The 15,298-nt window shown below is 35.6% G+C and overlaps 2 protein-coding genes across 3 annotated transcripts; both read right to left on the bottom strand.

The window, feature by feature from the left end:
* Positions 1–1,050: 1,050 nt before the first annotated feature.
* LOC21401986 (pentatricopeptide repeat-containing protein At4g18975, chloroplastic) lies at positions 1,051–3,329 on the bottom strand. Of its 2 annotated transcripts, XM_024163870.1 has the most exons (7): positions 3,231–3,329; positions 3,087–3,118; positions 2,836–2,955; positions 2,469–2,594; positions 1,978–2,121; positions 1,685–1,897; positions 1,051–1,426 (listed from the first exon to the last, which is right to left on the bottom strand). In XM_024163870.1, exons 2-7 carry the CDS (start codon positions 3,087–3,089, stop codon positions 1,232–1,234), a joined length of 801 nt encoding a protein of 266 aa, XP_024019638.1. In that variant the 5' UTR covers positions 3,090–3,118; positions 3,231–3,329; the 3' UTR covers positions 1,051–1,231. The 2 variants fall into 2 exon arrangements, with proteins under 2 accessions (XP_024019638.1, XP_024019639.1); XM_024163871.1 differs by lacking the exon at positions 3,231–3,329 and having other exon boundaries at positions 3,087–3,208.
* A 1,510-nt stretch (positions 3,330–4,839) lies between these two features.
* Positions 4,840–14,085, bottom strand: LOC112091075. The gene is made up of 4 exons (XM_024163859.1): positions 14,077–14,085; positions 5,897–5,971; positions 5,623–5,769; positions 4,840–5,163 (listed from the first exon to the last, which is right to left on the bottom strand). Exons 1-4 carry the CDS (start codon positions 14,083–14,085, stop codon positions 4,840–4,842), a joined length of 555 nt encoding a protein of 184 aa, XP_024019627.1.
* Between the last annotated feature and the right edge of the window lie 1,213 nt (positions 14,086–15,298).

The following is a 15,298-nucleotide window of genomic DNA, read 5'->3' as shown; positions in this document are numbered from 1 at the left end:
CTTTTTTGGGATGAATTGTATGAAATTGTTGATTTAAATTTTTTGCTTATTTGTACTATGTGCTTTGTTCATAGGATGGAAGTAGAGACTATAAAGGGTATGTCGTTTTCTCCTGTGTCTTTGTTGTGTTTATTGTCGCTTTGCATGTTTGATGTCATTTCTTGTCGTTGTCAATGTAAGATCAATGATTGTTTTGCCAATTGTTGTCGCTTTATATGGGCCCGCTTAGTTTATTGATTCGAGTTTTTAATTCGAATTGAGATGTGACTTTATAAGAGAGTTTTTTACTGTAGTAAAAAAGCTAGATGTGACTATTTTTGAGAGTTTTTCACTGTAACAAAACTCGAATTCTAAACTCGAATCGGTGAAATGAACGGGGCCTATGTTGATACCTTTCATGTCGTTTTTTGGTCATTGTCGTTTCGTTTTCTCATAGTTTGTTTCTTTTTTTCCTCATTGCCGTTTCCTTAAGTCATTGGTTTTCATGTCATCATTGTTTTACCAGTTTTGGTCCTTTTTACAGTGGACTTCGCTCTTTAATCTTTCTCGTGTTATATATTGATGTCGTTTCTTGTCGTTGTCATGTTTTGTGTACCAAGGTTGTTCATCGTTGATATCGTTTCGGTTGCCATTGTCATTCTCTACGTTAATGCGTTCCTGCTCTTGTCGTTTGACGGTTACTGTCGTTTTCTTAAGTAGGTCGTCCTTTTACATTGGTGTTTTCTCATTACTGAATATTGCCTTTTCAATTGGTATTGTCGTTTTCTTCAATGTGCTTTCATGTTGTCGTTCCCTTTTTCAAGTCATTGTCGTTTTCTTAACTCACCGCTATTTTTGCGACTAGGGTCTCTTACACATTGCCGTCTGTTTTTTCCCAACGTTGTCGTCTTGGGTTTTACTCTGATGTTTGATGTTTGATGTCCTTGTTCGATTCTTCTTCGGCAATTGTCGTTTTCTAAATCCATGTTTCTTTATCCATTTTCTCCATCTGAGTCATCGATTTTTTTTATTGGAGCTAAATGCAGTCCTTTCGCAGAGAACTGTGTGAGGGACTACCCAAACAAAAATAGGTTGAAGGGACCTTGTGCCAATAAATGATCTATTGTCTACGAGAAATACAATTCTTCTTTCCCATATAGTAAAAAATTAATTTATATTAAGAAGCAGCATACCTATCAAAGAAATTGGGTAAAAATCCCAAGAAACTAAATGAGTTACAGCCACAACTGCTTTACTTATTTTTCTTAGAAACGGGCTTCCTTGACTTCTTCTTGGGTGATTCATCTTTGCTGAAAAGATCATTATACTTCTCCAAGATCCTCTCTTTATCTTCAAGTCTGCCTAAAGCCTCGTATGCGTTTGCCACTCTAAGCACTATTGATTTCTCAGGAGGTTTTCGATCATATGCTTCCAGCTCCTCGAAAAGCTATCAAAAATGAAAACATGATCATATGCTTTAGTGACTTGCAAATATCTTTTATGCCTTTTACCAAACACCCAACTCGAATCGTGTTATGTGTGAAGAACTATTGGGGACTCCAAAAGCTACCAAACTGGCTCAAAATCAACTTACATTGCTTGTGAATTTTGATACAAATAACTTGAGATTGCAGGACATTATAGCTGAAAAATCAAGCAACAACCTTGAAAAGCATATGATTTACAGCAAAAGAAAAGAGCTTACCTCTACGAGTTTGTCCAACATGTTGTTGCGGTAGTATATAGCTATCATTCGCCGGCATAACTGCCAAGGAACCGAATGGTAATAGCCGCCGATTTTCTTGTCCCAAAATTCATGTGCTTCATCAGCTCTATTGTCCATATCTAGAGCTAGTATTAACTGCCCGTATGTGCCCATTGTCGTTCCCTGCCCCTTGCTTAGCATCCATTTAATGACCTACAAGAGAAAATTCAGAAACCAAGATTGGCATAGAACAGAGAGAGAGAGAGAGAGAGAGAGAGAGAGAGGTATAATACCTGCACAACTCTATGCCACTCTTGTTCTTTCTCAAGAACAAGCAGTGCCCCTTTAAGCAATGCTATAGGGAAGTTTTCCTCCCACGCAACCCAAGCGTCAAGCGCACTGTAAACAGCCTCCTTGCTGTTCTTGATATCACGAAGCTGCAAAGTTGTAGTCATCTTAATAGTTTTCTCTCGGGATGTGCTTGGTAAGATGAACAGAGAATAGGAAGGAAGAAAATGTGTGTAATCTAGGAGGAGTAAAAATTCGAGTCCCATCGAGGGGTTTTGAATCACTCACCTAATCTATTCCCTCGTCTAATCACTCCTACCAAACAACCATAAGTCTTAAAATCCATTCACTAATCCGCCCACCCCTAATACTCCCACATTTCCTCCTACCAAACAAGGTCTTAATAGGAAGTGCTAGAAACAAGAAACATCATACCTTTACAGAAAAAAGAGAGCTAATACTCAGTAAATAGCAAAGCTCAAACTCATGTACTTACGGTCTTCACTAGAAAATCGACCTTGTCCGTTTTCGCAATATTTCCAGAGATTCGGTACTTGTCTATATCGCCCGCGGCATTTTTCTCCCGGTGTTGATGACCGGGGGCTTGGATGTTGCGTTGACCCTAGAATGCGCATAGATAGCAGTTGACAGTTAATCGAAAAACAGTAGTGGATAAGAGATACAAACAACGTTCTAGATTAAATTCGTCTTCCTACAGTTAAACAAGGATTAACCAGAATATCATTGCCACAGAGCTAACATCCAAGAAACATATCAATCGAATTCAGACGAAACGACAATGGGATTACCACAAAACGATCAAATATTTATGATAAAAGGGCAATTTGATACTTCTAAGGTACCTCCAATGGTGATGGAGAATTTGCAGTCTTTTGCACCATTATACTACTAATACTGCTATAGCCATGGTTAATAATTTGGAATCTTCTCAATCCCAACCGACTTAATCGACCAATCCCAATCTGTACAAAATCAAACACAAAAAAAAAGACGAAATTTCAGAGCTATTTTAACACAGAAGCAACACACATTTTTTTTTACAAAATAAACAAAAATTGCGAGCCAATATCATAAAACTCAGTTAAAAACTTGCCATTTTGGTCGCGAAAGAGAACGGCGGCGGCGCTGGGAAGAAGAAAGTGTAGAATTTGCATTGCAGGCATTAGATTAGAGCTCCAATCTAAGGGAAGAAAAAAGTTTGTCTCTTTAATCAAATTCAAGCCATTTCAATTCTTACCTGCTTCAGAACTCGGACGTATAAGATCAGATGCTAAGAAAGACAAAGCTCTTCACTCTTGTCGTCGTCGTCCTAGAGAGAGAGAGAGAGAGAGCGGTGGCGTTCGAGCAAAAGACGAGTCCTTTAGAAGGAGGGTTCTATGAGTATTGCTTTTCATTTTGGATTATTCTTATTTGTGTCCCCAATATTTATGTTCATTCTCACTTTGACCCACAATGTTTTAAAAAATTATTACTACACCACTTCAAGTTTTAAATTAGTCTCACTTAACTCTCTTGGTAGTTGGTTAGAATTTTTGGTAAGACAAACTGTAGAAATAGAAGAGTTTTGGTGAGAAATTTTGAGATATTGTCTCCTTGTTATAGAAGCATTTCACTTTGCCTTCGAAGCTCCGTGACATTGTCCATCTACGGTATGAATCTTTTTATTTTTTATTTTTTTGGCTAAAATTTGAGTTTTATTTTTGTTAGACAATGATTTAATGGTTGTATATAGTGGAATTGTTGTTAAATCTATGTGTAGCTTTTTTATTTGGTTTTATTTCAAGTACTAGTCCCGTTCGGTTCGTTAATTTGAGTTTTTAATTCGAGTTGAAATGTGATGTTGTGTGAGAACTTTTTACTCTAACAAAAAAGTTAGATGTGACTGTTTCTGAGAGCTTTTTACTGTAGCAAAACTCGAATCAGCGAAATGAAGGGGGCCAGATTTAAACTCAACAGTTTACGGATGGAGTCAGGTCGAGTCGTGTTCTTGCCTTGATAAAATGACTTTGTTTACATCGCCACTCAATGTCGACAAAAGTAACCAAAGTTATTTTATAATATTTTAATTTGGAAAACATAAGAAAAGTTGTTAAATAATCTTTATAATTCATATTCATTAACTAGTTAAAACCTTGAAACGATGAACGTGAAGCCTGGAACATGTGAGTCTGTGACTATACACTTTGGAAAACAAGTAAGCAAAGTTGTTTGCTTGAAATGTTAACGCAATGTTCTTGCAGTTCTCAAGTTAATCCACCTTTAAATTGAAAATTTAAAAACTAACCAATACATTATTTTCATTAGTTCATTTTATAAACTATATGGCGCGCGCTATAATCTTATAATCTCACTTAAAAAAAAAAAATCTTATAATTTCAAATAAACAACACATGAACTAGCCAAAATAATAATAATAATAATAATAATAATAATAATAATAATAATAATAATAATAACTAACACATGCATTTAGTGGTAAACTATTCGGTGAACCATAAACCGAATATCTTAAATTCGACTCTCCTAAAATAATTTTCATGAACTTTTCCATTCATGAAACTCATGAAGTGTCTATAGGCTTATGAAATATTTGCAAAAAGTAGAATTAAAGTGGTTGTGAAACATGAATTAGTTGGGTAGCTACATAAATAACAAGTGATTGTGAATACGAAATTAGGAAGCAATAATAAATGTTCATCCCTATTCTTCTTCTACTTTGTATCCGCCCAAAACAGTAAGTAATTACACCAGAAATCATCCATACATGTCCCTCAAATTGTCTCAGCCCCTAAACCACATTATATTATGTTATGTTATACTATACTATTATTATTACATTAAACATATCAATACAAAGGTGACCGTTGAGGAACACCCTTCTTCTTGATCTTCTTGTTTTTCTTCACAAACTCTGTGGCTGCTGCAAAGGAGACTAAAACTGTTGTGCAATTGTTCTTCTCCCCACCACCTGAAGATATACTACCGGTTGACCCGGAGAGCAAAACCGGCGAGTTGAGGACTGAGTCGGGGGTAATTTGGTCATCCGCCGTCTCCGAGAGGTTCTCTAGTTTTTGTCTTTTTGGAGGCTGAAGCAAAAGTTCGCAGTTTTGAATTGGTTTTTGTTCCTTATTGTTGGTGGTTTCTTTTTTCAGGGCCACGAGATGATTGACCTATTTATTAGTAAGTAACCCATAAACTTAATAAATTGCATTGGGGGGCAAATAAAAGACAGTGAAATAAGAAGATTTCGGTGGTGGGGTACCAAAAAGATATCTTACTATAGTATTGCATAGTTAGTAATTCTTCGTTTTTTGTAAATTACGTTAAATTTTCACTCTTTTCACTGTGATAAATTTTAATGTTATCTAATATCTCGTCATTCAAAAGAGTGCAATACAATATTTAATTCTCAACGAAATAAAGCCTGTAAAGAAGTCACAGGGTAAAAGAAAACTGTAGTAGTATTGCTTAATTTTAGACCATAAAGTTTCTTCAAGCTTTTGTTAAATGCATATGTTTTTACTGTTTGAAATTACACAATACTAATTGCTATATATTTTTCTGAAAAACTTTCATAACAGAGTTCTCTTAGCACTAAAATTTGGAGAAATTGGTGTAAATAATAGAACCTTGCAGGAGAGAGAGCAGAAGAGATATGGATGTTGGAGGCTGCGATCACAACTTATGCATAAGTTACCAAAAGAAGCTCTGAAGGGGCGTGACAAGATTGGCCTTTGCTTCAAAAACACCACTTTTGCACTATTTGTTGTGTACGGCTGTTTAATTAACATTATATATATATAGCTATAAAGAAGCTCTTAATTAGTGAATTTTATAATTTCCTTTTTCTTCTCCAGTAGAAAATTCAGGAGTGAGATTTTGTTATATTTAGAGTGTCCTTACTTGAACGAGAGAACAATCAATCAACTTTTGGGCATCCCCTAAACGTATCACATCATGATAAACATACCTTCTTATCTATTACAAAGGAAAAAAGAAACATCATATAAATATTGTACATACATCATATAAATATTGTACATACATATATATATATACACACACACACACACACACACACACACACATATATGTATATAAGAGAGAGAGAAAAGAACCTGTAAGAGGCAATGAAGACGGTGAGGAGGTAAACAGTGGACGCATATGGTGGTACAACAGTCCAAACAAAATATGTTTTTTTCATTCTTTTTAGTAAACTCATGGACCAAACAAGGCCTAAAGAAGTTGTTCTCTCCTAGAAGAGTCTCCAGCCACTCAGGAATATTAGAAATCACACCAACCTGCAAAACCCAACAAGAAAAACTTGTTGATCAACAAAAAAAAAGTACAAGTGATGAGGTCAGGAAATTCAAATTCAACATAAAGAAGCTCACCATTTTTTGTTTTGTTTTGATGTTTTTCCAAGTGTTTGGGCTTGTCATGGATTATGAAGACAAGGCAGTACGAGTGCCATCAAGAAAGATTGCATGCACATTAACTGGGGACATATATAGAGACTAGAGAGAGAAAGAGTAAACGGTAGAAGAGGAGTTAAACACTTGAATGAAGAAAAAGAGTGATCAGTAGAGGGGAAGTTGGGGCCTTATTTAAAACAGTACTTCAATAAGATCGACCATAATTTGCGCCTTTGCAAGTTTGCGGTGTCTTTTTTGGTCTCAAATCTCGGAGTAAAGAGTAAAATATAGGTTTATCAAGAAGGTTGTGCAATGATCCATGGCTTGTTACTGAAAACTTGTTTATTTTATTATTTGTGTATTTGTTGGGATTTGTACAGTTCTAATATTGTTGTCCTTCCATTGGAGAATTCAACAGGAATTACGGCACAGACTTATTCATAATAATAACTTATCTTTAGTAGACGCTGACCTATGTGTTTCTCTGCAATCCCCACCATCACTCTACTTATATTATAGCTAGTCCTTTCATATAAGAACACATTTTTTTTGGTCAGATCATGCCATTCCTTATTTACAAGACCAATGATGATATTCATTCAAAATCTCTCTACTATTCTTCTTACTTCTTTATCCGTTGTTTCTCTCTCCTACCAAACATAGTCTAAGTGCGACAATCGTTGCATCTCAGATAAAAAGTTAATATAACACGAGTCAATGCCTCATGGAAGGTTAGATGTGACAATAAATGGATAGGTGGAATAAATACCATTCATATTCATATGTTCCAAGCCATGGAACAAGAAATATAGAAGCCAATTTCTTTAAATAGCAGTTTCTGTTTTTCTTAAATCCAGTTTGCCTTTGGCTGCATGAGGATTTAAGTCACGGCTATTCCTGGTAAAACTTCACACATTCTTTAGTGGAACGCCTAATGTTATTGTGGGATCCATGCATACAACTTATACAGCAATAACATGACAATCGACATTCATAATTGCATAAAATTTATAGGGTGTCACAATTACAAGATTTACATGGTACGATAACATATTAGTTAGCACATTTTTTGTAGATGTCACATATGAGATGAGATTGGGCCATTTGGAGCTTAAACATGGTTTCAATGTCGTCTTTTGTCAACACGTGACACGTGTCTTTGATATGAAACCGTTATCGTCACTTCTAAGAAAGAAAACATTTCATTTTATCTCGGTTTTTGCGGTCCATGTCTAAAACAAGCATGCGGTTTATGCGAAAAACGACATGCTCAAAAAGTATATAATTCAAGCACATATCAACCTTCAGGGATATTGACAAAAAATGCGTACATTTGGGTGTTATACACTATCCACAATGTAAAGAAGGTCTGAATGAAAAAACGGCAACTTTATGAAAACGATTTTATCATGCCATCCTTTTTCACGTTATTGTCGTTTTCCTCTGATTTGTTTCCCCTTCATGTTGTTTTTATTGTCATTGTTTTTATAAATATTTTTTGGATAGCGATCACGAAATCGGCAATAATCAAATGGTTAGACGGGATAACAATTGAAAAAGGAAACATGAATTATCTTTAAAAAAATTGAAAAATTGGATAAACGACAACAATCAAGGAGAAATAACAAAGAAAAACGACAACAAGATGTAAAGCCACATGAAGATAAAATCGGAATCAACTAAGGAGAGATGATGTACTCATCACATAACTATGTATATATATGTATGCGATGCATGTATATTTTGCGTATGTACTTATTTACGTATGATTTTATGGCGTATGCTGTAGGCCTGTAATTATGTATCTAAGTGTACGCTTGCATAATGTACCATAATTGTAATCTAAACATTTAAGCGACGTTATGATATATATGTTTAACACTTTGATGGACAAATAGATGAAGACAAAAAACAATAAAGGAATCTGAAGTACTCTTCTTATTATAATTGATTAAACAATGAAGCCTTTAAATAAGCTGTCCATCAACGGAAAGAACCAATAAAATAGCAACAGATTCTAAACCACTTAATAACATGCACCACTTACTCCTAAAAACTTGCCACGTATGAACAAATAAAACAAACTTAATAAAATACCTAAAAACTAGGATGACACAACATCACCACGTAACATAATCTTCATCTGAAACCTGTCTAAAATTTCTTGCACATACTTCCTTTGAGAAATAAAAATTTCAGCTGCAGATTGCACCACTTCAATGCCAAGAAAATAGTGCATCATTCCAAGATCAGACATATCAAATTCAACCATCATGGATCTCATACAATTTTCAAATATGGTACTATCATTTTCCAGTGAAAATAAGATCATCAACATATAAGCAAACAATGAACAATTTTCCTCCATCTCCAATCTTTGTAAAAAGTGTATGCTCATATGGACATTTCTTAAATCCATCTTTAGAAAAATAAGCATCTATACGACTATACCAAGCGCGTGGAGCTTGTTTTAGTCCGTATAATGCCTTTTTGAGTTTATAAACCTTATTTTCACTTCCAAGCTTCACATAACCAGGAGATTGATCGATAAATACCTGTTCCTGCAGGTCACCATGCAAGAATGCCGATTTCATGTCCAATTGGAAGATAGACCATGAATGTTGAGCTGCCAATGCAATCACCAGTCTGATCGTATCATGTCTTGCAACAGGAGCAAAAACTTCTCTATAATCCACTCCAAACTCTTGCTTATAGCCTTTAACTACTAAGCGTGCCTTGTATTTGTCAACTTCTCCATTCTCCTTCAATTTTGTCTTGTACACCCACTTGACACCAATTGTCTTGTGCCTTCTTGGAAGATCAATCAACTCCCAAGTGTTATTCCGTTCAATGGCTGCAATTTCTTCGTCCATTGCTGTTCGCCATTTGGATTCTTTGACATCTTCGAAAACTGTAGGATCACAATCCGAAAATAAAGCAAAATATGTAAGTGGGTCCTCAGTTTGGTCAATTCCGGTTACCTCATAATCAGTCATCCATGCAGGCCTTCTTCTAACGCGTTGGGTTGGTTCTTAGTGCTATCAGAGACGTAGAGAACAGAGTTAGAAGGACTGAAACTGAAGGATTTGAAGGTAAAGAACTACATTTTTCAAGCTATTAATCGATCAATTTTAGAAACCATACTCAACAAAGAATCTTCCAAGCAAATTTGGGATTCTATGAAGAGAAAATATCAAGGACCGACAAGAGCAAGAAGGCAGCAACTTCAAACACTTCGTACGGAATTCGAAACGCTTCGCATGAAGTCGGGAGAGTCCGTTTCTGATATTTTTTCATGAACAATGGCAATTATCAACAAGATGCGTGTGTATGGAGAAAAGATAGAAGATGTGACTGTGATTGAGAAGATTCTTCGTTCAATGACGCCAAAATTTAACTATGTTGTTTGTACAATTGAAGAATCAAATGATCTTGATGTTCTTTCGATGGATGAATTGCAGGGCTCTTTGTTGGTACATGAACAAAAAATGGCTCAACAAGAAAAAGAAGAGCAAGCATTGCAAGCCTCCACCAACAATCAGCCTTCGACGGCAAATAGAGCAGATCGAGGAAGAGGAAGAGGCAGAAGAAACAATGATCGTGGAAACCAACAACAGCATCAACACCAAGACAATCAATTTCAAGGAAGAGGAAGAGGACGAGGAGCCCACCACTTGACTACATATAAACCAAGGTCAGCAGACAAGTCCAATGTGGAGTGCTACAGATGTCATAAGTACGGCCACTACAAGTCTGAATGCCGAACTAATCTAAATAGACAACATGGAGAAATGTCTAATCTTGCAGAGAAGGAAGAAGAAGTATCCTTGTTAATGGTTTGTCATGCAAAGGAGGAAACCAACAAGAATTTGTGGTACTTAGACACAGGTTGCAGCAACCATATGTGTGGAGACAAGTCTGCATTTACTGAGTTGGATGAAACTTTCAGTGATAGTGTGAAGTTTGGTGACGATTCCAAAGTCTCTGTTATGGGAAAGGGAAAGGTGACAATCCAACTCAAGAACAACTCAACTCAGACAATCTCTAATGTCCTTTTTGTTCCAGATTTGAGAGCAAATTTACTAAGTGTTGGTCAGCTTCAAGAAAAGGGATTTGAAATCTCTATTAAAGATGGAGTTGCAGAATTGAAGATGTGAAGTTGGGCTTAGTTGCTCAAGTCAAAATGACAGCAAACCGAATGTTTCCTTTGTATCTCCATAATACAACCAACTCATGCTTCTCAATGAGATTGAAGGACGAGGCATGGCTATGGCATTTTTGCTACGGTCATCTTAACTTTGGCGGTCTAAAGACTCTTCAATAAAAGAATATGGTGTCTGGTTTTCCTCAAATTGCGATTCCCTCTCAGATTTGTGAAGAATGTGTTGTTAGCAAACAACATCGGAATCAATTTCCGCAAGAAAAATCTTGGAGAGCCAAGAAGCCTTTGGAATTAGTACACTCTGACATTTGTGGGCCAATAAATCCATCCTCGAATGGAGGTAAAAGATATCTAATTACCTTCATTGATGATTATACTCGAAAAATATGGGTATATTTTTTGCAGGAGAAATCATAGGCTTTTGCGGCCTTTAAGAATTATAAAGTGCTTATTGAGAAAGAAGCTGGCAGCCCAATTAAAGTTCTTCACACTGATTGTGGTGGAGAATACAATTCACATGAATTTGCAAATTTTTGTGAAATGCATGGCATCAAGAGACAACTCACAGCAGCTTACACGCCTCAACAAAATGGTGTCTGCGAGAGGAAGAACCGCACAATTCTAAATATGGTACGAAGCCTTTTGATGACGAGTGGTGTTCCAAAAAATTTCTAGCCCGAAGCAGTCAACTGGAGTATTCACATTTTGAACAGAAGTCCCACACTTGTTGTCCAAAATATGACACCTGAGGAAGCTTGGAGTGGGCGCAGACCTGCTGTAGATCACTTCAGAATTTTTGGGTGTATAGCATATGCTCATATTCCGGATCAGAAGAGGATAAAAACTAGGATGACACAACATCAACTAAATGACCACGTAACATAATCTTGACTAATTCAACAATCCCTCCCTTAGACTGAACCTTTGGAAACTTTCAGTTTAATGGGCTCTTCAACGTGTAAACACCAAGCAACTTCCTTAACTTTTGAAATCCAGCCAGCTTGAGAGACTTAGTAAAAATGTCAGCAACTTGATCTTCACTTCTGCAGTAGATGAGATCAATAACTATATAACAAGGTAAAAGTTATAATTCAAAAAAAAAAAAAGTTGTGGAAAGATGACGTGATAAGAACAAGGACAATTGCACGTGACCTCTGCATTCTTGAATTGTGGTTGCCTTTGGCACTTTGCTCCTGAAATTTGTAACCTTAATTAACAGTACCCTTTGCAACGGAATTCAACAAGTGGTAACAATCTGATTTGACAATAAATAATCATAATATTATGATAATGTAATTGATAAACATTAAGGGATTGGTTGATATTACAAACAATTAAAAAAAAGGTATGTACTTAAATTTTCTTTATAATGGGGAGGTGCCAATAATATGGAAATGAGGCTTAAAACCATAAACGACGAAAGCATGACAAAACTTTCATAATATTGAAAAAGCTCAAAGGAAAATAGGTATAAGGATGATGAACCTTATCGAAGTTAAACTCAAAATTTTAAAAGTGATCTGTGTTTCTCTTTTCAATATAATTCTTCACCTTTTATAAATTATAATCCTTTTTAATAGATCTTAAAATCGCTGTGTGTGTGAAGAGGGATGAAAAGAAAAGATGATGTCTTTAGAGAGGATTCGGCCCCAACCAACCATTGAACATCTAATTCGTGTTGTTTCTACTTTCTAATCCTTGTCGAAAGATACAATGTTGAAAATTTTGACGAGATTGTTTCTACCATCATTAAATCAATCCTCACCTTGTCTTGCCTCGTGTTGCCCTCCCTCTCCATCTGGTTGAGATGTTGACGATTTCTCTCCTTTTTCTGTCGACTTTGTTTCCTTTTTTATTACTTTTTTTCAATTTTCGTCTACAATCTTGTTTGTTTTAAAGAATATGTTGTTCTTGATACTTGATTTATAAATTAATGTGAATTTATAGATCTAAAAATTTTATCTACAATGTGTTCTAAAAAAATTCAAATTTTTTGTTCCATACAGTGTTGGAATATGTTGATATGTGTGTTGTGTTACTTGTGTAGGCTCATACCGAACGTTACCAACCGAGTCGAACCCATGGCGGTAGATTACTTATCAATCAAATTCTAATACCTATTGATTACGGTTTTTATTTTTGCAAAATTGGAATTTTAAACTCATCAGATCAAGAATAATCCTAACGTGTTCAAACTCACATTTCAGTGATACCTAAAACCACCCCATATATAATTCAAACGTAATCAATTTAGACCCAAGTGATAATCTTAAGAACAAATAAAGGTGACTCCAACACGGCATTTTTAGCTTAACAAACTTCTGAATTTTTTTCCCATGAAATTAATGCAATTTTGGATTTAGATTTTAGATTACATCCGAGTTGGTACTTGTTGCTTTGAAGAAGAAAACGAAACCTAATTGAGTTTAAATAAAGGGAAAATACACTATATAGCTTATTTCACACCTATATTTGAAGAAAATAGCATGTTTTTAAAAATGAAGAAATATATAGCATATTTTAAACAACTGAATTTGTAATTCCTATTTTACCCTCAATTTTAAAACCCTAATTTGATGTGCCTCTCTATCTGTTCCTCATATTTCTCTCATCCTATCTCTCCATATGGCCTATCTTTCTCTATATCTCCACTTTCTCTTTCTTCCATCAGACTCTCCCTCTCTCTCAGCCGCCACTCAATAACGTTGGCCACCTCGCCGGCGATCGTGACGTCGCGCCAGAGATCTTGACTCTACTTCGCAATCTCTCTCAACTCTGCGGTCTCTCTCATTCGTGGTTTTTATCTCACCTCCACGGTCTCTCTCTTATGCGGTTTCTCTCTCTCATCCGTGATCTCTCTCTCTATTCCACAACGACGACAAAGATCGAGGACGATGGAGAAGTTGTCACAGAGTTCCTCGCGGCCGCGAGATCTAGCCGTATCTAGTTCGTGACAACGAGATCCTTGATATTAGTTAGATCTAGTTCGCGACACCGAGCAGGTCAACTTCGCCGACACTGATTAAGCCGACGATCCTCGCAATCGGAGATCTTCAAAACTTGATGATCTAGAACGGTCGTCAGAGATGACCATCTCCAAAACGGCAGAGCTTTGTCATGGTCTGGTTCGTAACGTGATTCTGAGATTTTGACAGGGCCATTGAGGTTAATTTGGGATTCTAGTTATTTTTGGTCTAATTTACATGTTCTGAGTTTGTGATTTTGAGATTGTTAGTTACAAGAACTGAATTTGTTAGTCTCGGAATCGTCTGAGTTTGGATTTTTGTAAACTTGAGAAATGAAATTTTTTTCCTGACGATGATGGCAGATTTATCACTAACAACCACCTCTAGTGGTTAGTTCTGGCAGCACGATATGCGTGGGCTCGCCGGAGCTCGGTCGTGGAGGTGGCGACAACATATCTAATTTGGCTATTTGTTTGTTTGTTTTGGTGGATTTTTCATATTTTTTGTGCATTATACAATATTTACCAATAAATATTTCACTAAATTCATATTCTGATATGGTAAATGCTGTATTTATCAGTATATATTTTACTGAATTCGAATTTGAATATGGTAAATAGTGTATTTACCAGTAAATATTGTACTAAATAAGTCTAAGTCTGGTAAATATAATATGATATTTACCAGTAAATACAGTATTTACCGGTCGCTAAAGCCCGTTACTAGATTTTTGTGTAAATATGGTATTTACCAGTAAATATAGTATTTACCAGTTGCCAGAGCATATCGTTGAATTTTTGAATAAATAAGGTAAATATGGTATTTATCAGTCGCCGGCGGCTGAATTTTTAGATATATAGTATTTACTAGTAAATACGGTATTTATTGGTCGCCGAAGTCGGTCACTAGATTTTTGAATAAATATAGTAAATAGCGACTTTACCACTAAATATGACATTTACCGGTAAATATGGTATTAACTAGTCATCAAAATCAGCTGTCAGTTTTTCAGATAAATAGGGTAAATATTGTATTTATTAGTAAATACGGTATTTACCAGTAAATACAGTATTTAGCAGTCGCCGGGGTCGATGGCTAGAGTTTAGATAAATTTGATATTTACTAGTAAATATGGTATTTATTAGTAAATACAGTGTTTAGTGGCCGTAGGAGTCGGTGGCGGGTTCTTCAGATAAATATGATATTTACTAGTAAATACAGTGTTAAACGGTCACCGGAATCGGTAGTCAAATTTTCAGATAATATGATATTTACTCGTAAATACAGTATTTACTGATAAATACGATATTTACTAGTAAATATAGTGTTAAACGGTCGCCAGAATCAGTGCGTAAATTTTCAGATAAATATGATATTTACTAGTAAATTCGTATTTATTGGTAAATATAGTGTTAAATGGTCACCGAAGTTATTGGCCGTATTTTCGAGTAAATATGATATTTACTTATAAATATAGTATTTATTGATAAATACAATATTTACCTATAAATACAACGTAAAAACGGTCGCCGAAGTCGGTGGTCGGCTTTTCGGGTAAGAATGATATTTACTAGTAAATACAGTATTAAACGATAAATACAATGTTACATGTTCACCGAAAAACGATCACCGGTCGCCGAAAAACAGTCACAAACTACCTGAAAATGATCTTTGGTCGCTGGAACCGGCCGCCGGTCCCGGCCATGGTGGACTTGACTATAATCTACCTATTTTAAAAAAATATATTATAATTTACTATTTT

Source organism: Morus notabilis, unplaced genomic scaffold (genome assembly GCF_000414095.1).
Source record: "Morus notabilis unplaced genomic scaffold, ASM41409v2 Scaffold3, whole genome shotgun sequence".
Taxonomy (NCBI): Eukaryota; Viridiplantae; Streptophyta; class Magnoliopsida; order Rosales; family Moraceae; genus Morus; species Morus notabilis.
Note: the sequence above shows the minus strand (reverse complement) of the source record. Positions and strands in the feature narration are given on the sequence as shown.

Excerpts from the sequence above, each read along its gene's own strand:
- LOC21401986 (XM_024163870.1), bottom strand. Across the intron at positions 2,122-2,468 it reads TCGATTTTCTAGTGAAGACC|CTTCGTGATATCAAGAACAG; the intron begins GTAAGTACATGA and ends ACAACTTTGCAG. Across the intron at positions 1,898-1,977 it reads AGTGGCATAGAGTTGTGCAG|GTCATTAAATGGATGCTAAG; the intron begins GTATTATACCTC and ends TTTCTCTTGTAG.
- LOC112091075 (XM_024163859.1), bottom strand. Across the intron at positions 5,770-5,896 it reads TTGATTGTTCTCTCGTTCAA|CCGTACACAACAAATAGTGC; the intron begins GTAAGGACACTC and ends TTAATTAAACAG. Across the intron at positions 5,164-5,622 it reads TCTGCTCTCTCTCCTGCAAG|GTCAATCATCTCGTGGCCCT; the intron begins GTTCTATTATTT and ends ACTAATAAATAG.